We start from the raw sequence: 23,994 nt of genomic DNA on the forward strand, positions 1-23,994 counted from the left end.
TGGCCTCAATGGCGCTGCCCATGCTGTCACAGATGCTATAATCGCACACATACAAAGTCCTCTATCTATGTCTATGGCCTGTTGTTCACACACGTATCTGCCTTCTCGTTGGCTAAAATGGTCCCACCTGATCTCACCTCATCACACCTGCCTTCCATCTTTGAGGACATGTATGTCCATTGTTAGAGCGGTCCCTTGACAATGTTTTCAATATAATAGACCATCTTTGATGCCTCAGAGGCTGCTTGAATGCCAACGATTTGGCAGTAACTCGCCCCAGCGTTCGGATGACAGTGGTACACAGGAACCAGAGGGCCACACAAAGTCATTTAATTCAGTTTACTTACACAACTCATGAAAGTTTCAAATTGAAACAGAGACAAACAGGGATGACAAATAGATACATTGTAACAAATAGAAAATAAAAGTCAGATTAAAGTACTCTGAAAATCATATAGAAACAAATGCAGTCCATTTTTTGAATTGTAACTTTTACCCTGCATGCTTACAAACATTTCCTATGTGTTCCTACAGGCTTACATACGTACAATATATATTACAAAAACATTGTATGGATTATACATCAGCATTATTTCTCAATATTTTAAAACAAAGGCAAAATGTATAATCTAATTAGATATAAATAGTTTATCACAGTTAACCCACCTATTTTCTAATTTGTTTCAATAATTGTAAACAGACAACATTCACAATTTCAGCAATACATTTGCCTTCAATAAATGGAATGAATATTGCTCCTTAGATGTTTGATATGTTGTCTTTCTGTGCTTTACTTTGTATGAGGAGTACTTTATTTATATTATTGTTGCCTTCCTCACTTTCAACACTACTAGTGCTGACCGATTAACAGAAATGTCGGTTATTTTTAAGTTTTTCAAACAACTAATTTACCGACATTGGTTAAATTGTTTGAATTTAATACCGTTTTTATTTTTTTGTGACCCCACTGCACACATTGTACAATTTCTCTGGAGCTAAATCAGATCCCGCCTGAACTGTGCGATGTTGTAGGGAGTTGTAGTTTCCAACAGGCCAATTTTCTACATAGTTTAGCGCATAAAACGTGATAATTAACTACAATAACCACAATTCATTGCGCATCTACTAGTCTGGACTGTTTCTTTTACTCCTGCTAGGGAAGAGAGAAGAATGCTCGATCGTGAGGTGAGAACAGCTATTGCTTCATGAGGTATCTACCTGAAATTACATGATCTAAGATGGATTGTTGGTATTCAGCAGTCATAAAAGTATGCCTTATTTACTTTGAAGAACTAAAAAATAGTAAATTTGTCAGACAGCATTGGCAGCAGCTCTATAGAGATGAAATGATGACTTGGAATGAAAAAATATTCATCAAATAAAACAAATTTTATTAAGGTAAAGTAATGTGAATAAATGATGGTTAATAAGTGGTAAGCAGTAATGGGAAGTCACTACCATCATGGGACTTTTATTAATTGTTTTAGTCTGTGTTACAGTTTTCGACCCACATAATGCATAGTGCATTTAATGTAAAGCAATTAAATAATCGAAATCGCAAACCGTGTTTAAATAATTAAACCGAAACGACCTCAAAAAGCACTAATCGCTCATCACTAAACACTACATCCATAGTTATTTGCTTTTTTTCCACCAGCCCTTGTATGTTTGCTACCATGGCCTCTTAAAGCTACGAAACCCTTCTCCTGGAATTGGTACGACCCAGGCTGCTGAGGCTGGCAGTGCTAGATCTACGGGAGAGACCAAGCGTGGGTCCAGTGGGGGAGACGGGGGAGACCTCGTTAGGACAGCCATGTTGCAGCAGGATGTCAGCGCACTCTTTGCTCCCAGTCTTTCTGGCCATGGTCAGGGCTGTCTGACCCTGGGGATCCCTGGCCTTCACATCACTTCCATACTGCAAGGAGAGAGAGATTGAACAATTCACCATTTACATTCTGTATAAAATTACCAAAAAGTATAATCATTGAGAATGTGGTGAATTAATTAATACCTTATGCTCATTTGAAGTGACTTGACTTGGGCAAAAGGCTACCTTTATTTAACCAGGCAAGTCAGTTAAGAACACGTTCTTGGGAACAGTGGGTAGAACGACAGCTCGGGGGTTTGAACTCGCAACCTTCCGGTTACTAGTCCAACGCTCTAACCACTAGGCTACCCTGCCGCCCCTAACAAAGTGCTTCCAGTGCTTGGGAAAGATAGGAAATAATTTGTCCAGACCAGGGGCTTACCCAGACTAGCAGCTGTGTCATGACCACATCCCCCAGCTGACAGGCAGCGTGCAGGGCAGTGTGAGGCTGTGTATGGGAGGGTGCTCCTCCGGTGGACAGGGCAGTGTTGATCTGGTCCTTGTTGCTGTGGGCCAGGAGTAGTAGGAACCTGGGCAAGTCCCTTTCTGTCACTGCTGACAGCAGACACACAGACATAGCAGTGTCCCCTGGACCTGTGGAGCTTGGAGCAGGCAGGGGTGCCACAAACATCCGTTGCTCGTATTTGGCACGGATCCATGATTCTCTCTCCTCCCTGTGAGAGAGACCCGAACATACAGATGAGTGACCATGAGTTACCATGGCAACTCTTCATGGATCAGGAGAGAGCTCTCTGTGACAATATACAGTACCTTCCATTTGATTTACTGCAACACATTATTGGATGCAATCATTTCAATCTTATTTTAGTCTAAGAATGTTTTTTTATTGGACAAAAATAAGGGCTTTTCTTTTGAGCTCTCACGAAACCAAAAAATCTAGTAAGGTTTACAGATGTTCCCTGTCTATTACATTCAAACAGAGCCCTCACCGTGTGGCGTTCGGGGTGGGTTTGTGTCTGCCCTGGGTGTGGCTCTCCCAGATGCTATTGGCCAGGTGGTTGCCGATGGCGGTCAGGACCTGGGTGAGCTCCCGAGGCCAGTCATCCAAGTCCAGAGAGCGGACCCTCGATAGGTGTGTCCCCAGGTTACGGTGGATCCCTGAACACTCAATGCAGATCAACGCACCCAGGTTGAGACTGGCCCATGTGGGGTCTGGATGAAGGACAGACAAACCAGAGCACAGGAAGTGAGGTAAAACGAGCGCAGTCTGCATCTAACGTAATCTAATTGATGTCCATAACAAGGGTCATTGCTAGAAGGGATCCAGCTTTTGTCAAAGTCACGTCAAAAAGTTTTTTTTTTGCATTTTGCTAACCTTAACCCTTTTCCTAAGCTTAACTTAATTATCCTAACCTGCTATGTTAATTCTCCTAACCTGCTGCATAAGTTCTCCTAGCCTGCTACAAAAAGTCAAATCTGATGTGAATTTTACAAAAGCTGGATCCCTTCTAGCCATGACCCATAACAATGGAGATAAAGACAGAGAGAGCCTAGAAACCCACTTGGTGCTTCGCAGTCCACACAGAGGCTGTTGCCCTTGGCATTGCGGATGGCCTGTATTGCTACTGCCTCACTCTGGCTGCTCCTCCGTGCCTATAAAAGAACACACACCAATTTCCTGGGAATGAAGTGCATGTGGCTGCCTACGTCACTAGACAGAGATCAGCACCTTGGGCAGTGATTCCTGTCACTACACAGACAAACGGTGGAATCTCCCCTCCCCAATTACAGAACAGAAATTCGGAAGGAAAATTTTTATACTATCAGACATTATTACGCTGTAGGCCTACACACACAAATAATGACAAATACATGTAAAGAAGGGCATTGTAATGTTAAGGTGCTGCCCAGGCCAGTGTATTGTGGTCCTTGCCTTGTTCCTAAGGCTTTCACAGGACTGCAGGCTGGCGAGGATCTGGCTCTCTATGGCCGCCACCCAGGCATCTCTTTCCTCTAAAGTCTGGGCCTCAAAGTGCCATGTCTGCCCCGTGCTGGACACGATGATGAAGTCAACATTCTCCTCATCTACAAAGATAGGTTGGTAAAATGCAGGGGGGGGGGGGGGGGGATGCAACATATATTTTAGTAAGTTTGAACCCTGTTAAACACTTATTTGACATGTATGACAATTACAACATACAAACAGACTCACTGTGCCACCATGATATGTTCGCAGAGCAGGCAACAGGCATGCAATGGGGTGACAAGAGGGCGAACAGCTTGGTAGTCATAAGGCAAACAAATAATGAGCTTTACCAATCACAGTTTCGATCCGAATGTGCCATACAGGTAAAAAGTGACTGACAAACAGACAACCAAGACACAGGACGATTCAGTGATCCAGCTGCTCATGTTCCTCGTTACCTGTCTTGTTAATATTTCTCAAGCTACCAAAGCTTTTTAATTTCCACATTTTGCGCTTGGCTGCAGGGCGACAGGTTAGCCCAGACAAGCAGGAGAGGAGGAGAAGGAAAATAAGAGCAATAAGAGATAGACATAAATAGTGCAGAATAATCTGGCAGAGATGTACAGCAGGAGGCCCCAGAGCTCACCTTCAGCCTGTCCAATGGCTGTGTCTCCTTTCTGGTTCATACTCTTCTTCCTTGTTTTCTTCTTTCTGTCAATCATTGGAGAGGATTGACCGTCTTTTCCAAAAGGGAGACTGGTCACTCCTTCAATAGCTTCTGACATTGGGGTACAAGGACAAATAAAACAGTTTGTTATGCGCTTGCAGCTCTGGTTCTAACATGCTCCAAAGGCCACATTGGCATACTGTATATTAGAAACCCATTATTATGAATACAAATGGAACACAAAAAGGGCTTTCTGACATACCAGCACTGTGTGACTTGCTGGACAGTGACGATGGACAGCATTTTACCCCACTGTCTGCTGGAGGAGGCAATGCCCCAGCCTGTTCCTCTACGGGCACAAGGCCTGTGCTCTCCGTGGCCCCAGTGTCTTTGACTGCGTCGTTGAGGCCAGGGGAGGGGGAGGGGCCACAAGGGGGGACAGCCCTGGGTGGGCGTTTCCCTGGAACCTTCACTGTGACACGCAATAGGTCGATCTCTTTAGCGTGAGCATTCGGCATGTAGTCCTGGAACCGCTGTAAGAATATTGTAAGATAATACACAACGCAGAGGACTAGAGGTCAATAGGGAATTAACAATCAATGGAAATAGTTGTTTTTCAGTTCAACATCTGTTTAGAATCTGTGTAGGAATTTCAGTCCTGGACTCATAGCTACAGGTGTCAAGTTTTTCTTGATCCAAATCGTTTATACATTGAGCCTGAAACAGGATACTATAATTTTACTGCAAGGAATTCTAATTGGTCAACTACAGGCTAGGGTTGGGATTTATAAATGACATCCTGACCCTTTGTTCTGTCGAGAATCATTGAGGACAGGGAAGAATTAACATCTGCTTCTCAGCATAACATTTATGATTTGTCCTCTTTGAATAAACCTATTTCTCTCCCCCTGATTTGCTTTGGGGTCTGTGTTATTGAAGAGTAACATCAACTGCAAACACCGCCAAAATCATTCCCATGACTAGGTTGATGTGCTGAATATCACTGGACTAATATTGCAATGTTACTGTGTATTTAAGTTCACAACACAGTGATATTACTGATGTTGATCTGGTTTGATTATGTTGCGACTTACATTGACGCTCGAGTGATAGCCCAGTGTGCCGTTGCTGGACAGAGTGACATATTTCTTCTTCCACTCTTTGTTCAGCGAGCTCCCACTCCGCTTCCATAGGATACTCTGTTACAATGGGATTAATGTTCCCTTCTATTACCGAAGATACAATAGAACTAGCTTATTCATTATACACGGTATCCAGTGTGTGTCACACTGACCTGTTTGATAGTGATAGCCCGGACACTGCTCAAGTCACCTTTAGGGTCAACATTCTTTTCACTGCCACTGCCTCGACGGTTCTGAGAGAAGTTGTACCAAGTAAATAGAGTTTGAGATGAGAGTGTGACAGGTATAAAGACGGACTGACACAAGTTTACAGGACAGACCCATGTAGTGAGATGAGGGACTACATGATGGATGAAGAAGAGAAAAGAAACCGTGTAACGACTACTATAATCTACAATTGTAAAATGTATTTTTTAGCTCTCGTTTGAAATGTGTTGGCTTGAATTGTATGGCTCTTTGGGACATTGTTCCACTGATGAAAGCGTCTTCTAGTTTTGACCAGCAGAGATTCGGAGAACAGTAACTGACCTTGAACAGGGAGGTCCGTCGTTGAGGGACGTTTCTCAGGGACCCCGAGGAGGTGACACTGCCGCCCCCCTCTCCCCCCGCCCCAACCCCCGTCCCCGCCCCACCCCGCAGCTCTCTATGGCTGATCACAGGGGTAGAGGGTAGGGAGGAGGGGTAGTTACTACTCAGTCCTCCATTACTAGCCTGAGAGGGAGAGGGGAGGACAGACAGGGGGATGGGGTGAAGTGGACAAATGAGATGAAACAGTAAAGGAGGCAAACAGACAATTGACACAGTGTTCTTCCTTCTGGAGTACACTTGCAATCTACTAGGATAAATCCTACAACAGTGGTTCTCAAAGTTTTTAACCATTCTTTGAATCCATGTATGGCCTCCTTTTATCCCCCAAATGAACTAAAAAACCACGTATACAGTATTTAGCCGCAGCTCAAGGTTAAGTCAAACGCTCATATAGGAGAAGCTACAACACCACGGCTGTTATCCACCTGTGGGTCCCACTGCACTACAGTATTGATTTTCTGTCAACAACACAGACGAGATAAGCCTGGGGGAAAATACAGATGTCAACAGTTTGAAGCATGTTACCTGTCCAGGGAAGGATGTTGAACCAGGTGTGGAGCCCCCAGAGTGACTGGGGGAGTTGGGAAGAGACTTACAGGAGGCCAGTAGGGCAGACTGCTTTTTCTGTGTGACTATCTTCTGGGCAGCTGAGAGGACAGAGCAAGATCAGTAAGAAGGCACGAATTGCCAATGATGTTCTTTTGACCGGCATGTGAACTGCATTGTTAAGTGGAATGTTTTGTGAAGCATCAATTTATGAAGACTGAATGTTTGTATTTAAAGTAGGACTGACATTCTGTATTGTGTTGGCACATTAATTTTGGATCTCACTGCTGACACCAATGTACTCAATGTCAGTTGACTTACCCTCCTGAAAAACCCGGTCCACGTTGAGCCCATAGGTGGCACAAGTCTCATAGAACACACAGTGCCTCACATCAACACATAGCTGCCGGGCACGTATGTCCTCAATCACGCGCGGGTTGGTACTGCTGATTTTGTCTACAGGGTAGAGAACAACAAACAGAGACAGATGAGGTCATGAACACATTACGCTGCTAGAGTAACAGATCATTGGAATCCAAATAAACAAACAAGCACTCACTGTTTCCGGTGTGATCTGCAGCACGTCTATAATGCACCTCTGTCTGTTACATGCCCATTATAATGAATGGCCTTAATCCACCCCATCCTTTCCTGCCTCCTGTCCCTTACCTTGTGTCCCAACCACAACCAGTGGGATTTCGGCAGTGCTGCGGAGTGTGTTGAGTTGGCTGTAAAGTTTGTACACCTCCTGGAAGCTGGCCTCATTCTCCAGACTGAATACAAGGACCACTGCATCCACCCAGCTGCTGAACTGGAGACAGAGATTTGATAGGATAGGGAGAGAGAGAGGGAGAAGAATGCAGAACGAGTCAGCGGTAGCAGTATTGGTTAAATATCCCACAAAAAAAATAATGGATTTTGACCAACTAATCCAATGTAATTCAGTGAATTCTATTAATCAATCTTTCTGTGTCTCTGGTGCTATAGCGACACATTCTTGCACATGGATAACAACAAGGCTGTATGGTTCAGAGGGTACAGACACACACAAAAACACACCTGTGCATCAGGAAGCGCAGCCTCCTCCCTAATTAGTAATAGATGGTTATGTCCATCTACCAACACCTCCTTCTTATACCTCCCCCCTGACAATGGAACAGTAGAGCAGAGGTTAGTTACTGTGTGTCAAGAGATTCATGAAAGATAAAATGGTAGGACTGCAGAGTTGTTCGGTATATAGGACGAAGAGGACAAGATAGGAGTTTTTCACGCTTACCTTCAATCTTCTCTAGAGGAAGATAGCTCCCTGTTATGTATCTATTTACCAATGCTGACCTGCCACTCTGAAGACTTCCCAGCAGCCCCTGCACAGATAAAAAAATGTTAGGAAACACACACAACCTGTCTTCACTGATGTGGTAGTTTCCCTGAAGCTCTATCTAACTTCCCTTTCAAATGACCTTTCATGAGGATGGATTTGTCTTACCACACGGAGCTCTGGGATGGATCGACTCAGGGTCCACTCTTGACTATTTGCACAACTAGCTGCTTGGGGACAAAGGGAGAGAGAGAGAGATAATAATGTATATAATGCTAGGGGAATATCATAGTAAGGATGATCCTGAAATGTCACTAAGTTTGCTTATGAAATGACTTATGAATATAGCTGTTAAGCACGCCCCTTTAAGAAAATGCACTGTGAGGTCAAACGGTGCCCCATGGATTGATGATGAGCTGAGAAATTTAGTAATTCAACGTTATGATGGCAAAAAAGCATCAGATAAATCTGGCACTCCGTTTGATAAGCAAAGTTATTGTAAATTAAGAAATCTTGTGACCAAGCTAAACAAATGAAAGAAGGGTTTCTATAAGCACAACATTGATGAAGTAAAGGGTGATAGGAAAAAACTGTGGGGAATGTTGAAAGCTATTATGGGTAGGAATTCAAACATGTCTGCCTCTTTTGTTGAATCAGAGGGTATTATTACAAAACCACACGATATCGCAATCTACTTTAATGAATATTTTACAGGCAAAGTGGACAGGCTGAGGAATGCTATGATTCCAACTGATGGCTCCATGTCATATACCCTTATAAAAGATTGTATCGTGAAGGAGAGGCAATGCATGTTCAAATTTCACCAAGTAGTGGTTATTTTTTAAATTTAATCTTTATTTAACTAAGCAAGTCAGTTAAGAACAAATTCTTATTTACAATGACAGCCTACGCCGGCCATACCCTAACCAGGACGACCCTTGGCCAATTGTGCGCTGCCCTATGGGACTCCCAATTACGGCCGGTTGTGATACAGCCTGGAATCGAACCAGGGTCGGTAGTGACGCCTCTAGCACTGAGATGCAGTGCCTTAGACTGCAGCGCCACTCAGGAGCCACTATTCCACTACCTAAGGATACAAAAATCTGCATTCACTGGTCCTAATAGTCCTAATTATTGGAAAAAATTGTATCTGTACAAATCAAGGATTATTTCTCATGTAATGGTCTGATAACGGGTTTCCAGCATGCAAACAAAGAAGGGCATTCTACGAGTACGACCTTAGGACAAATGACAGATGATTGGTTAAAGAGGATGGATGACAGGAAGTTAGTTGGTGCAGTGTTGCTAAATTTCAGTGCTGATTTTGATGTAATTGATCATGAACTGTTCCTAGGTAAACTCAAATGTTATGGTTTCAAGTCAGCAGCTCTATCCTGGATATAAAGCTATCTATCCAGGAGAAGGCAAAAAGTATTCTTAATGGTGGCTTTTCCAATAGTAAAGATATACATTGTGGTGTTCCTCAAGGAAGCTGCCTAGGCCCACCTCTCTACTCTATCTTTACTACTGATTTACCTTCAGTAATGAACAAAGCAAGAGTGGTAACGTTTGCCGATAACCCTACAAATGTATAGCGCAAGCATCAGAATGTAATGAGCTAACAGATGTACTCAGCAGAGAACTAAGAGTGGTGTATGAGTGGGTTGATATGAACAAATTTGTGTTGAACATTTTGAAAACTAAATGTATTGTATTTGGTTCAAGATACATGCTTGCTGATGATACCCAATTGAATTTGTCGATGGATAGAACGCATGTGGAGCAAATTAAAAATACTAACTACTAGGTTGGACGCAGCTTTATCATGGTCAGAACACATAGATAGTATTGTTATTAAGATGGGTAAGGGAATTGCTGTTACAAGAAACATCTAGCACTCTGAATCAGGTGATTCAATCCCTGGTCCTATCACACTTAGAGTACTGTCCAGTTATATGGTCAATCCCTGGTCCTATCACACTTAGAGTACTGTCCAGTTATATGGTCAATCCCTGGTCCTATCACACTTAGAGTACTGTCCAGTTATATGGTCAATCCCTGGTCCTATCACACTTAGAGTACTGTCCAGTTATATGGTCAATCCCTGGTCCTATCACACTTAGAGTACTGTCCAGTTATATGGTCAATCCCTGGTCCTATCACACTTAGAGTACTGTCCAGTTATATGGTCAATCCCTGGTCCTATCACACTTAGAGTACTGTCCAGTTATATGGTCAATCCCTGGTCCTATCACACTTAGAGTACTGTCCAGTTATATGGTCAATCCCTGGTCCTATCACACTTAGAGTACTGTCCAGTTATATGGTCAATCCCTGGTCCTATCACACTTAGAGTACTGTCCAGTTATATGGTCAATCCCTGGTCCTATCACACTTAGAGTACTGTCCAGTTATATGGTCAATCCCTGGTCCTATCACACTTAGAGTACTGTCCAGTTATATGGTCAATCCCTGGTCCTATCACACTTAGAGTACTGTCCAGTTATATGGTCAATCCCTGGTCCTATCACACTTAGAGTACTGTCCAGTTATATGGTCAATCCCTGGTCCTATCACACTTAGAGTACTGTCCAGTTATATGGTCAATCCCTGGTCCTATCACACTTAGAGTACTGTCCAGTTATATGGTCAATCCCTGGTCCTATCACACTTAGAGTACTGTCCAGTTATATGGTCAATCCCTGGTCCTATCACACTTAGAGTACTGTCCAGTTATATGGTCAATCCCTGGTCCTATCACACTTAGAGTACTGTCCAGTTATATGGTCATCTACAGCAAAGAAAGATATCAAAAAAAGCTCCAAATGGCTCAAAACAGGGCTGCCAAATTATCTCATTGCTCTATCCGTTTGAATACTATCCAAATGCATCAGAATCTCTCATGGCTTCACGTTGAAAACAAATTACTGTCCAGGCTTCTGATTTTCGCTAAGAATGTTGTATTTTTCCAAAAAACACAGTACTTTTCAGGCCAGTTAGTACATACAGGCAACATGCAATACCACCAAACTAGACAGGTAATTTCAGGGCATCGAAGACAACCCAAGCAAAGAACAAATCGCCTTAAATCTACAGTTTTATATAGAGCCATAGCTGAATGGAACTCATTACCAATCCATATTTCTCAGGCAAAAAGTTAATCCACCTTCAAGAAAGCAAATTAAATAACATTAATGCGTTAGACCATATGACTGGACAGGAAATAGAAAGAATCAACTAATTGTGTTTCCTGTCAAGTATTTTAGTTGTCTGTATTGTCTACTTGTTAAATGTTTGTAAAGTCTTAATTTGCAATGGTTTGTAATGTCTTATTAATTGGTGTTGGACCCCAGGAAGATTAACTAATGTTACGGCGTTAGCTAATGGGGATTCTAATTTGAAAAATCACAAATCATAACGGCCTTGGATAGGAACAGCGATAAATTACTGCTCTGTGAATTATAACTGTGTGGTAGCCAGACACCCTTCATGAATCCACATACTGCATGTGGATTTGTATAAGCTTTGCTTCTGCATAATGTATGTTGTCTGCATATCCTGTTTATCGCCTGTCTGTATATTCTGTTTGTTGTGGCAGCCCCATTTCACCAAGTCAAATTCCTGCACATGCAAATGTATAATGAACAAAAATATAAACAACATGTAAAGAGTTGGTCCCATGGTTAATGAGCTGAAATAAAATATCCTAGAAAATGTTCCATACGCACAAAAAAAGAAGCTTATGTCTCTCAAATGTTGTGCACTAATTTGTCTACATCCCTGTCAGTGAGCATTTCTCCTTTACCAAGATAATCCATCCACTTGACAGATGTGGCATATCAAGAAGCTGATGAAACAGCATGATCATTACACAGGTGCACCTTGTGCTGGGAGCCATAACAGGCCACTCTAAAATGTGCAGTTTTGTAACACAACACAATGCCACAGATGTCTCAAACTTTGACGTAGTGTGCAATTGGCAGGCTGACTGCAGGAATGTCCACTAGAGTTGTTGCCAAAGAATTTAATGTTCATTTCTCTACCATAAGCCGCCTCCAAAGTCATTTTAGAGATTTTGGCAGTACATCCAACCGGCTTCACAACCGCAAACCAGGTGTAACTACGCCAACCCAGAACCTCCACATCCGGCTTCTTCACCTGAGACCAGGTGAATCTGAGACCAGCCACGCAGACAGCTGATGAAACTGTGGGTTTGCACAACCGAAAAAAAATTGTCAAAATACGCCTCACCAGGGTCTTGACCTGACTCCAAATGCTCACCTCCAATGACCACTGGCACGCTGGAGAAGTGTGCTGTTCACGGATTAATCCTGGTTTCAACTGTACCGGGCAGATGGCAGACAGCGTGTATGACGTTGTGTGGGTGAGCGGTTTGCTGCTGTCAACCTTGTGAACAGAATGCTCCATGGTGGGGTTATGGTATGGGCAGGCATAAGCTACAGACAACAAACACAATTACATTTTATCGATGGCAATTTGAATGCACATAGATACCGGGGCAAGATCCTGAGGCCCGTTGTTGCGCCATTCATCCGCCGCCATCACCTCATGTTTTCCACATGATTATGTACGGCCCCATGTCCCAATGATCTGTACACAATTCCTGGATGCTGAAAATGTCCCAGCTCTTCCATAGCCGGCATACTCACCAGACTCACCCACTGACCCATTGAGCATGTTGGCGATGCTCTGGATCGATGTGTACAACCGCTTGTTCCAGTTCCTGTCAATATCCAGCAACTTTCGCACAGCCGTTGAAGAAATTAGTGGGACACCACAATCAACCGCCTGATCAACTCTATGCGCAGGAGATGTGTCGTGCTACGTGAGGTCACACCAGATACTGACTGGTTTTCTGATCCATGCCTTGATCTTTTTTTAAGGTATATCTGATCAACAGATGCATGTCTGACTGGGAATGCATATCAGGTAATCAAATGGCTACCTGGACTATCTGCATTGTTAAGGTTATTCTGATTCTGTTTCTGATGAAAGCAACCTTCAACTATATCAACTACTGGATTTAACTAGTTTCTCAATTCAAAGTTGATCCACTCTGCCCCTCAGAGGTTTGCAGTAGCATGTGTTGTTCTCCTAGAAGGCCCTTTATATGCTGAAGCTGCCCGTCACGGCATCTGGTTTCACAAAGAATCAAAGTGTCTAAAGGTGTCTGAAGCAGGGAACTCCCTTTGCAAAGACAGAGAGAAGGTTCGGTGACACTGCTGCGTTCTTCGTCCTCTCCCAGTGGAACACGACACCCACACGCACTCTTGTCACGGTCAGGGAGGTAACACCACACGCACAGTCACGGTCAGCTGACACAGAGCTGTGCCACGCTGCCACTGTCCCTGCTGGGCCAGAGAGGTGACATGCCCCTTATGCGATGTGACGCACACACCCCCAGACCCCCAGTTGTCTCTGCCCACTGTCCACAGCTGTGGCTCTGTGATGGGAGAGAGGGAGAGAGCAGGGTGCTGAGTGCCTCTGTGTTGCTGTTGTGGGTTCCAGGGACAGACCGTTCTAGCTCACAGCCACCTGGTTCTGATCTGAATCATGACTACAGACCATCGGACGAGCCCCTCACAGATGCATCCCCATACAGATGCACAATGAGTGCAGAGAAGATAGGGCAAGTAAAAGATAGGGAGGAGAAAAAGGGCTTTTACACGATCTACCACTGCGGGCAGCTCTCTAGTCTCTCAAATGAACACTCGGATAAGAGATGAACTTGACTCCATCTGAATTCATCCCCAGTCAAAGGGCTCTTTTATGTGCCAGGCCACATGAGAGATGTTGCCAAAGCAATTAGACAGCATGATCCTTATACAGCTGCCTGCAACACACTCCGTATAAAGCTGAATATCGAGACTCCCTCTTAGAAACTGTATGAAAACAACTGTCACGTGTCACTTAGATTCAAAGGACCCTTCCGGTGCACTACCCTTCCATTCTTTTTTAGGAACATCAAAAGTCTCACTCTTCGCCTCCGTTTCATGTCTCTCTCTCTCTCTCTCTCTCTCTCCGTTGTGCAACACACCCATAACATACATTTCCCTACCCATGTTGCTATGGTAACCTTTCCTCCAGACCCCACTAGCCTGATTCTGCTTTTGCCCAGAGAACACATACGTGACCAGACACAGAACACATGCATGTGTAACAGCATGAATAATATACAGACACTTTAGGCACATACTTATATTGAGCAAGCATACATAAAACCAGTTCAAACTCATATTTAACACAGGCTGCAGGCACAAATCAGTGAAACCGCTTGTCAATACAGTCCACAGACCATAATAATGCCGGCATGTTATTGACCTTGACCATACAAATGGGTAATGATTTAAGTGACATGTTTTTGTTGTTGTTGGTCAGAGGCAGATGAAACGACAAGGCGTTCGGATGTTTTATCAACCTGTCACACAAATAGGGCACATTTATTATTCATAGACCTTAGAATGTCAGATGGTTGAAAACATGAAGTACAGGGAAGAGAGAGAGAGAGAGAGAGAGAGATTTGTGGAGGAATAGTCAGGCATTGAGTGGGCGGAACGTCAAAGATATGGATTAAGGATATTGGCTGTAATTGCACTTTCCCAGAGGGTATTCATATTGTCGAATTTCCCTTGAACCGCTCCAGTTTTGGAGACGGAAAAGAAACAGCAGCCAAAGCAATACATCAAAATAACAGATAGTCATGGTGCCATGCTGTCAGCCTGCTGCCACAGCCTGGGCTTTAACCAGAGCTGTATATCCATAATATATACTGTAGTTCTGGCTTTAATCATTAGGATCATTATGAGAGTTAAACAGTGGCGTTGTCCCAAATGGCACCCGATTTCCTATTTAGTGCACTACTTTTAACCAGAGCCCAATGGGCCCCGGTCAAAAGTAGTGCACTAAATCTGGAATAGGGTCCCATTTTGGGACGAACACACAGTGTAGCTACGCCGTGGAGAGATTACCCCTTCAGGCTGCGTGAAATCATCCCCCATTCCATTCAGAAGGGAATTAGATTAAAACTGTCCACTATTGTCAGCTCAGAGATCAAAAGACTTTCTATCATGGTTTTACAGTCACACGTGGCTCTAAGTTAAACATCGCAGACACGTGACATCCCTTTTATTATGAGCTCAATATCAAATGTATGCGAGGCTCTCAGAATAGCTCATTCCCTTCCCTCCATTACAAATGGATTCCTCGGCATACGGATCAAATACGGGACTAGAATAAAATGGATACTCAATTGATTCCTCCTTGACTGTCTAGTTACATGATGGTCGACAGACATTTGCTCTTGATCTGTATATAAAGTATTTCAACCCTTAGAGCAGTGTTTGTGTGTATGCGTGTGAGAGAGTCGGAAGGGACTCTGCTTCATTTACGTGAATGCTGTGAGTGGGAGGAGGTGAGGAGAGGCTATTGGTCTGAGACACGGGGGTGGTGTCATCGTGTGACCCTTATTGTTTGATAATTTCAACATAAAAGAGTGCATTGTTTGTGTGTGTGTGTGTGCTTGCGTGTGTGCTTGCGATGTCCTACCGTCCTCCTCACTGGACTCTCTCTGTATATTGCAGACAGGGGGAAGTGTTGCTGTGTTAGAGGAAGTGGTGGCTGAGACAGAAACAGGGCTGCTGCTTTTGGTGAAGATCCCACTGATGAACTTGAGCATCTTACGATCTCGAGCAGAGCCCTTTTGTCCCTGCTGGTTGTGGGGACCAGGCTGCATCTGGCTGTTCTCTCTGCCCACACAGAGGTCCTCTGCCTGGCTGTTAGGGTCAGTGTCATCCAAGGTACAGCTGTAGCCCCTGCGTGGGGGCTTGGGGACTAGGGTGACCGGAGCAGGTAGAGAAGCGGAACTGTTCTTCAGCCTCTCCATCCTGGGATTGTCTCGTTTTGCAACCGCTCCTCCTCTTCCCTCCTGTGTGCCAGCTTTGTTCCCAGCTTCATCAGTCACTTGTTCTTGATTCCCCGCTCCATCTCCAGCTTCAACCCTACATCCCTGACCCTGAGATCTGTCCCGACCCTCACCACTCTCAGCCCAGGAGGCCCGACAGAGACCAGGGGACCGGGTTGGGATTCTGCCGTCTCTGCTACCCAGGCTCTGGGACGCCGAGGGGCTTCGCTTGGCCTCCCGGCGGCTGGTCACAGGGCTGGCCAATGGGCTGTGGGCTTTGAGCACGGACCCTGGATGCTGACCTCCCGTGCGTACAGGGATACTGCTCCCGGTCGGGGTGCGGTTGGGGTCGACTGCTACCGCCACAGATGTTGAGGTCTGCGGTGTAGCTGTGCTGCACGTTATCACTTTTGAGGTGACTGTTGTCGTCCGGTTGTCCTCTTTCTCTCCTGCTGCATCCTCTCCACTCGTTAATGTTTCAGTCTTGACATTGTCAACCGCGGAGGAGATAACACCATTGTCTCCGTCTGGTAACTCGTCCCTTTTTTTAGGAGGAACATCGCCCACAAAAGGTTCCTCGTCTCTCGAGGGGAGACTGGGTGATTTTCTTTCCTCCTTCTTGAGTTCACTAACTTTTCCACCCTCCAGGACAGCAACATCTGCCTGGTTGTCCTCTGGGGAGAAGGGCTGTCCCGTCTCCACCCCAGCCCCATCCCCAGCCTCCCTCCCCTGGGTGATTGACCTGGCCTGCTCCCCTCCATGTTCTTCCACAGCCTCTACCTTGACCAGGGTGAGGGAGATGAGGTAGGTGGTGCGCTGGTGCAGCGTGTCGGCTCGGCTCATGTGATCAGGCTTTGGTAGACACACCATAGACAGAGAAATTCAGAAAGAGCTGACACTGACATGGGTCGATGACTGACAAGCTTTGAAATTCTGATCCTCAAAGGAAAATGACAGCAGCTGGGAGCAAACTCAGAGAGAGAGAGAGAGAGAGAGAGAGAGATGAAGTATCTCCTCAGGGGGATTAGAACAGAACTGCTACCCACTTTCAGATGTATTTATTCACTTTCCCTCTTCTCTGCTTTTAGATTTAGGATTCCAGTCATCCAATGTCAGTGTTTCACTTAATCTTCCATCCATTGTCATGGAATGTAGAAAAATACAACATTTTTTGCCCACAAATATCTGAAATTCGTGCAGTTGTGTTAACCAAAAACATGCTATGGTAAAAACAGCAGCAGTATAAATATAGATGGATTCAATTATTCACTTGACCTTATTTGCGTTGTGTTGCCACTCCCCCATCTCGAATGGTGTTCAACTCCATGTCCCATATTTGATGTAAAACGCAAATCAGAAAAAACAAAATACGCTCCAAGTCACAATATAGTCTATCTCACTGCAACTGTCGATCAAGTGTCAGGAACATTTTAAGTGTTTGAATATTCCCATGTTGAAAAAAAGATAAGAAAATGATCCTCACAGCCGTACAAACCATGGTTTATCCTCTTCAGCCATGTGTTCTGACAGGAGCCTCTACTCAATCAGAGAAGGGTTGTGGTCAAAGCGAGAGAGACAGACAGGACAGTGATCCGACGTGATGTCGATCAGGAAGAAAAAGACAATAGGATCCAATCGGAGGCAGAGATCTGAAGATGCATGACCGAGTCACAGCGCCCGGCCACCATCACGCCTCTCACCCTCGGTCCCTGTGTCTTTCAAGTGTGTCAGGCACTGGGCATGTCAGTAGTACCACGAGCCTGGGAGGCTGAGCTAAGCCTCTGTGCTGAACACTGAACGTCTCTGGCTCTGAATCTCTCTGCTATACAGACAAATCATGTTCGACATGAGTAGGAAATAAACAGTCGCAAAGCTGGTACCCGGATAGTATGGATACAGAGAGGAATCTTCTCAATCCCTCCTCCTCAATCCCTCATCTTGATCCCCCTTCTTGTGTGAGCGCCAAACCAAACAGAGAAGGAAAACCCTGTTTCTATCCTATCTCCCCCTCTCTGTCTCTTTCCCTCTCAGCAGGCAGACTGTGTGCTGTCCCTGCTCTTTATTGCTTGTCACTCCCCCTCCCCTCCCCTCCCCTCCCCTCCCATCCCCTCCCTCCCCTCTCTCTCTCTCTCTCTCTCTCTCTCGCTCTCTCTCTCTCCCCCTCCCCTCTCTCTCTCTCTCTCTCTCTCTCTCCCCCTCCCCCTCTCTCTCTCTCTTTCTGTCTCTCTCTCTCTCTCTCTCTCTCTGTCTTTCTCTCTCCCTGTTATGAATGTGGAGGTGATGAGGCATAGATGAAAAGACTGGTGGTAAAAGCTCAGAGAAGCTGGACCTGGTGAAAGAAGGCAGGAGATACCAGAGGAGGGGAGATCAGGGGCAAGAGAGACAGAGAAAGAATAATGAAAGAGGTGTGGGAGAGGGTAATCAAGAGTGGCGGTGGAGTAGAACGAGGGATGGTGGAGAGGAAGGAAAATAGCGACTGCTTTATTTTTCTCCTTCTCCTTTCCCTTGTCTGTTCTCATTGCACAGCTGCAGCAGCTTCATCAAGATCCGTCACAGCCACTCAGTGTTAGAGTTATCATCAGTATCCCCCTCCTCAGTCTTTACTCAAGATGCTGAGCTGGCCTGTTACTAAGGTTTTAGGATCTTCCTGGCTCCAGTGGTATTATCCTAGCTCCTTTCCTACTCTATCAGCAGAGGATCTCTATCTCTGTATCTTAATTGTGTGTGTGTGTGTGTGTGTGTGTGTGTGTGTGTGTGTGTGTGTGTGTGTGTGTGTGTGTGTGTGTGTGTGTGTGTGTGTGTGTGTGTGTGTGTGTGTGTGTGTGTGTGTGTGTGTGTGTGTGTGTGTGTGTGTGATGGTCCCTGTGTGAATGCATTGACCTGTAGCCTTCACTACCATATACAGGATATATGTTCATTGGCAGATATGAGGGTGAGAACATATTGGATATCAATAAGATCATTACATTACATTACATTCAAATAAGAAAAACTGAAAATGTTCTATATCTGACTCGTTATGCCATAATACATCTCTATCCAAATGTTACAAATTTCAGATAAAAAAAAACATACATTTTATGGGTTCTCTTTGTAAAACCACGTACAGTTTTGTGAGGGTTGTTTAGGTGTAGAATCTTCACATACACTAGACTCATATCTCAGTCTCTCCCTGCTGACATCCAAATACATAACATCTGACTACCCACCTGCTCCCACCTACTTCCCCTCCCTCTAACCCACTTACAGTCACTGAGGGGGCCTTGACCACACTCACACTGAATACAAAAGACCCTGACAGCATTTAGCTTAAGGAGTAAAACACAGCCTAGGAACAACATGATGCAGTCTCAAACACAGAGGAAGTGCACTGAATGAATGTGACTGGTACATCCACCTTAGGGCTAACACACAATGTTATTTTTGGAGAGCAGGTCAATTTATGTGTGAAATCCTGCAGAACATATAAAATCATATTTTTAGTGTTCCATTTCTGTGCTTACGTGTAAGAGGTTTGCATATCTTTCTGTCTCTTGATGAATCTGATGTAGACACCCACAGATTTGAGATGAAGAATCCGGTTGCTCAAGGCAAAGATTGTCAGACACGTGGGCTCTCTCTCTCTGACACACACACACACACACACACACACAGACACACACACACACACACACACACACACACACAGAGGGAGTCAGATGGACACTGACAGAGAGCAGTGTTGAGGCTGGATGATATATATATATATATTTTTTTTTTAATTTTACCCCGTTTTCTCCCCAATTTCGTGGTATCCAATTGTTTTTAGTAGCTACTATCTTGTCTCATCGCTACAACTCCCGTACGGGAGAGACGAAGGTTGAAAGTCATGCGTCCTCCGATACACAACCCAATCAAGCCGCACTGCTTCGTAACACAGCGCACATCCAACCCGGAAGCCAGCCGCACCAATGTGTCGGAGGAAACGCCGTGCACCTGGCAACCTTGGTTAGCGCGCACTGCGCCCGGCCCGCCACAGGAGTCGCTGGTGCGCGATGAGACAAGGATATCCCTACCGGCCAACCCCTCCCTAACCCGGACGACGCTAGGCCAATTGTGCGTCGCCCCACGGACCTCCCGGTCGCGGCCGGTTACGACAGAGCCTGGGCGCGAACCCAGAGTCTCTGGTGGCACAGCTGGCGCTGCAGTACAGCATGGATGATATTTTTATATATTACCCAGCTAGCACATTTGGTTCCTTGTAAGTTGTGGGAACGTATGTTTTTGGTTTCACATTGGATGTGGTAACGAAGCCATACATTTCCTGACCGGTAAAAACGAAACGATTTTTAAACGTTATGAGAACAGAAGTGAAAATTTGGCCTTTTCTGGGAACGTTTATTTTTAGGTTGCAGGGAGGTTCTGAGAACTTTTACTCTGGTTCCTTTAACGTTTTCCAGGGAGGTTTTATTAACGCTCTGAGAATGGAACATATAGATCAGTTGGAGGATTTTGAATAACTTCCTTAAAACTTTCAATTAATGTTTCAATAAGACTTTTAATAACACTGCTAGCTTATTTGGGGTAAACGTTTTTTCAACTCCAAGCACAGATAGGACACATGGTTTTTCATTTACTTGGGCTTTAAATCATGCAAAGGCATGCATTTTTTTATTGTGACATGGCATCAGTGAGATTCAAACCTATTATCTTCTGTTCTCTATCAATGGAATTAGTCCACCGCACCACCAGGATGGAGCTAGCATGCCATGTTGTTTTATGCATACAAATCTGTTTATTTTTTGTCTATTCAAACAGACCCCGTTTCAAAGGAAACAATGCTGAGAATGGAATGTACCTGTTTTTAAATAACATTCTTTGAATTCTCTCTTAACGTTACTAAAATGTTCTTTATATTCTCAGAACCATTTGAGAATATGACTTTAAATAGAACCATGAGGAAACCGGTAGGAAACGTTATGTTGAAGTACTGAAATTCCCACAGAAAAACATTGTTTCTCAACATTCTATTAACTATTTGAGAGCATTCCCAATGTCAAACCAGTTGGAGAACGTCCCTAGAACATTACCAAAATTGAAATGAAATGTAACCATGTTTGAACTTTTAGGAAACGTTCTGTTAAAAGCAATGAAATACCAGGAAAATAAGGTTTTTTTTGTCAAGTTCCTTAAATGTGCTGAGAATGTTCCAAAGCCAAGCAACTATCCTTAACTACTCCCAGAAAGTTGCGGGAAGGATGTATGCAAAATAACCATAGGGCGGCAGGTAGAGTGTTGAGCCACTAACCAAAAGGTTGCTAGATCAAATCCCTGAGCTGACAAGGTAAAAATCTGTCATTCTGCCCCTGAACAGGGCAGTTAACCCACTGTTCCTAGGCCGTCATTGTAAATAAGAATTTGTTCTTAACTGACTTGCCTAGTTAAATAAAGGTTAAATTAAGAAATCAAAACACGTTCTCACCAAGCTTTAAGAAACCTATGGTTCTCAGAACGTTATGTGCTAGCTGGGTATTCCATCTTTGCTGTAAGCCCTCCCTGGTCCTCTTTAAAAGGCCCATTGCAGCCGTTTTTCTCTCAATATCAAATAATTTCTGAGTAACAATTAAGTACCTTATTTGAACAAAAATAGCTTCCTAGCAAGATACATTGTTCAAGCAATAATTTTGCAAGGACTGTCAGGGAGTGATCTAAGTTGGGAGGGGAAAACTAGCTGTTATTGTCAGAGGTTTGGAACTCTCTTTCTTATTGGACTATTAACCAATTTACTGTCTAGTGATGTCAAAACTCCATCCCATCAAAACAGGCAGTCTTTTTAAACGGGTCTTACACTAAGAGGGCATTATCATAATTCTCACAATTTAACATTATTATTCCATCCTCATAGTGTGGAAATATATATAAAACACAGAAAAATATATTTTTTTACAGCACTGGGCCTTTAATCTGTTTTCTCTACAGAAATCATCCACTCTCCCACTGTGTTGGCATGCTGCAGAGAACGGAGCTGCTGCATGTGACAGATCCTAATTCAAATGGCTTCATTCGGCACCCTGGAGCATCATTCCTTCTCCCCACGCTGTTTTTTTGGTCAGCCTATTTTTGGCACGGCGGCCATCATCCGCTTCATCCAACTCACTTCCATTCAATTCCTGACAGAAATGCCGCCTCTGACACCAGTGCAATGCACACTATCGGCTCTGGCCAAAAGTAGTGCTCTATGTAGGGAATAGAGTGCCATTTGGGATTGAGCCCATGAGATGGGTACCACAGAGTGGACTGTCAGAGTCAAGAGTCTTTGATCGTGGCTGCCATGGAACATTTGCTGGCCAAAATGTATAAATTATGCTAAATAAATGTTTAAAGCACAAGTGACTCTCAACTAATTAGGGACTCTGGTGACCTTTCTCCCACAGCCAAATAGGGGAGTGACTAAATTACTATCTTTCACTGAATAATACATTGATGATCTAGGGAGAAAAGGTTGAACAATTATTCTTAACATCTCTACTCAATTTTGGTTATGGTTTAGGGCAGCCATCTCATTCATTAGTAAAACAGAATAGCAGGTGAACTGACAATAAAACAAAGACGCTCTGTGAAATCAAGAAAGAAACTAAGCAAGAGTGGGAAGGAGGATGGAGGAAGTGACGGAAAGCGGCAGAATTCGCATGCAAACTAAGGTGCTAGGAAACTGTCTTGGTCTGAGAGGAAGTGGCTTTGAGGGTACAGAAGAAGGGTGGCAGACAGCGTTTTGGGTTGAACAACCCTGCTGCCATGGTAATGGCCACAGAAACTTGTTGCTAACCCTGTGTTCAGACTAAATAGTAGCTACACAAACATGGCTTCACTCTCAGAAGAAAGTCAAATGGAAATGTTGAAGTGAGAGAGAGGAGTGTGGAAGAACGCTGCCCACACCGGGGAAGTCAAGAGGTTGATCTTATCGTGATCTGCAGTCAGTTGTTTTGAGATGCACACACATTTCTGGGTAACTGGTCAGTCTTGACCTTAAATGAAACCTCCACCTCCATCACAAACAACGGTACATAACACTTTACTTGAAGGGGGTATGCACAAGGCATAACAGTTGAGAAAGACTTCAAATGGGCTAATCAGTAGAAAGAAAGGTATTTTCCGTGACCAACCATATTATACAAACCTATAATGTGATCTAAGTCACAGGTTTGAACGCTATACTTGAATTCAGTAACACCGTGGAATTGATTCAAAACTGCACATTCTAATTTTGTGTCAAACAAAGCTTGCACCTGCTGTGATGATAAGAGAGCTTACCCTGAATACTATGGAGGTAAACCTTCAGGCCAGAACGGAGCTGCTGATCACCAACCCTCTCAAACTGCTTGAACAGTTTGTTGATTGTGTTCTGGACGGATTCATGCCGTTTCACCTCTGCTCTTATGGCACTTGACTGAGCCAATTTGTTGCTGCTATTCATCTTGAAGTATGTAGATTGAAAAAACTGGGTAAAGAATGCAGTTGCTTTCAGCCCATTTAAACTCTTTTTCATTCCACAAATGAACCGTTAAAATGCAAAAATATACCCCAGAAGAAAGGTACACTCAAAAGTCTAGACCACAAAACACCAGAGCTCTCATTGCAACATGTTTCAGTTTCCTCTGATGGCTTTGAACTGACTTCCTTATTTCAAATCGTATGTGCTCTAAGCAACACTAACAACTGCAAAGGTTATTTTTGCTGATTCAAAAGTCATACTATTTTCTTTTACATAAAAATACAATTTCAGGTGCAATAGGTGCATTAAGTATTTGTGTTAATAGATATCTCTATGTTCACAATAAGGGCACAACAACAAACCTATAGTAACACTGACAGCATCAGAGCCTCTCCTTGTCTCGTGTTGCTGGTCGCTGGTGTTGCTGTACATGACATAATGCCAATGCATGGGTAAGTTAATGTTTACATAACAATCATCTGCCTTTGAGTGCCACTTGTGTCTCTCTCTTTCTCAACCCTCTCTGCACTATGTTGCCATTCTCCTT

The 23,994-nt window shown here is 44.0% G+C and overlaps 1 protein-coding gene across 3 annotated transcripts; it reads right to left on the minus strand.

Annotated features, from left to right (window-relative positions):
• Positions 1-314: 314 nt before the first annotated feature.
• On the minus strand, positions 315-23,626 carry LOC139368452 (arf-GAP with GTPase, ANK repeat and PH domain-containing protein 1-like). Of its 3 annotated transcripts, XM_071107357.1 has the most exons (18): positions 15,622-17,956; positions 8,224-8,282; positions 8,014-8,101; positions 7,797-7,882; positions 7,407-7,548; positions 7,059-7,193; positions 6,717-6,838; positions 6,132-6,314; positions 5,756-5,836; positions 5,556-5,660; positions 4,724-4,994; positions 4,441-4,572; positions 4,253-4,312; positions 3,762-3,913; positions 3,391-3,481; positions 2,818-3,040; positions 2,250-2,541; positions 332-1,915 (listed from the first exon to the last, which is right to left on the minus strand). In XM_071107357.1, exons 1-18 carry the CDS (start codon positions 16,844-16,846, stop codon positions 1,691-1,693), a joined length of 3,672 nt encoding a protein of 1,223 aa, XP_070963458.1. In that variant the 5' UTR covers positions 16,847-17,956; the 3' UTR covers positions 332-1,690. The 3 variants fall into 3 exon arrangements, with proteins under 3 accessions (XP_070963461.1, XP_070963459.1, XP_070963458.1); XM_071107360.1 differs by lacking the exons at positions 4,253-4,312; positions 15,622-17,956 and adding an exon at positions 23,267-23,626 and having other exon boundaries at positions 315-1,915; positions 4,441-4,569; XM_071107358.1 differs by lacking the exons at positions 4,253-4,312; positions 15,622-17,956 and adding an exon at positions 23,267-23,535 and having other exon boundaries at positions 326-1,915.
• Between the last annotated feature and the right edge of the window lie 368 nt (positions 23,627-23,994).

This window comes from Oncorhynchus clarkii, chromosome 16 (assembly GCF_045791955.1).
Source record: "Oncorhynchus clarkii lewisi isolate Uvic-CL-2024 chromosome 16, UVic_Ocla_1.0, whole genome shotgun sequence".
Taxonomy (NCBI): Eukaryota; Metazoa; Chordata; class Actinopteri; order Salmoniformes; family Salmonidae; genus Oncorhynchus; species Oncorhynchus clarkii.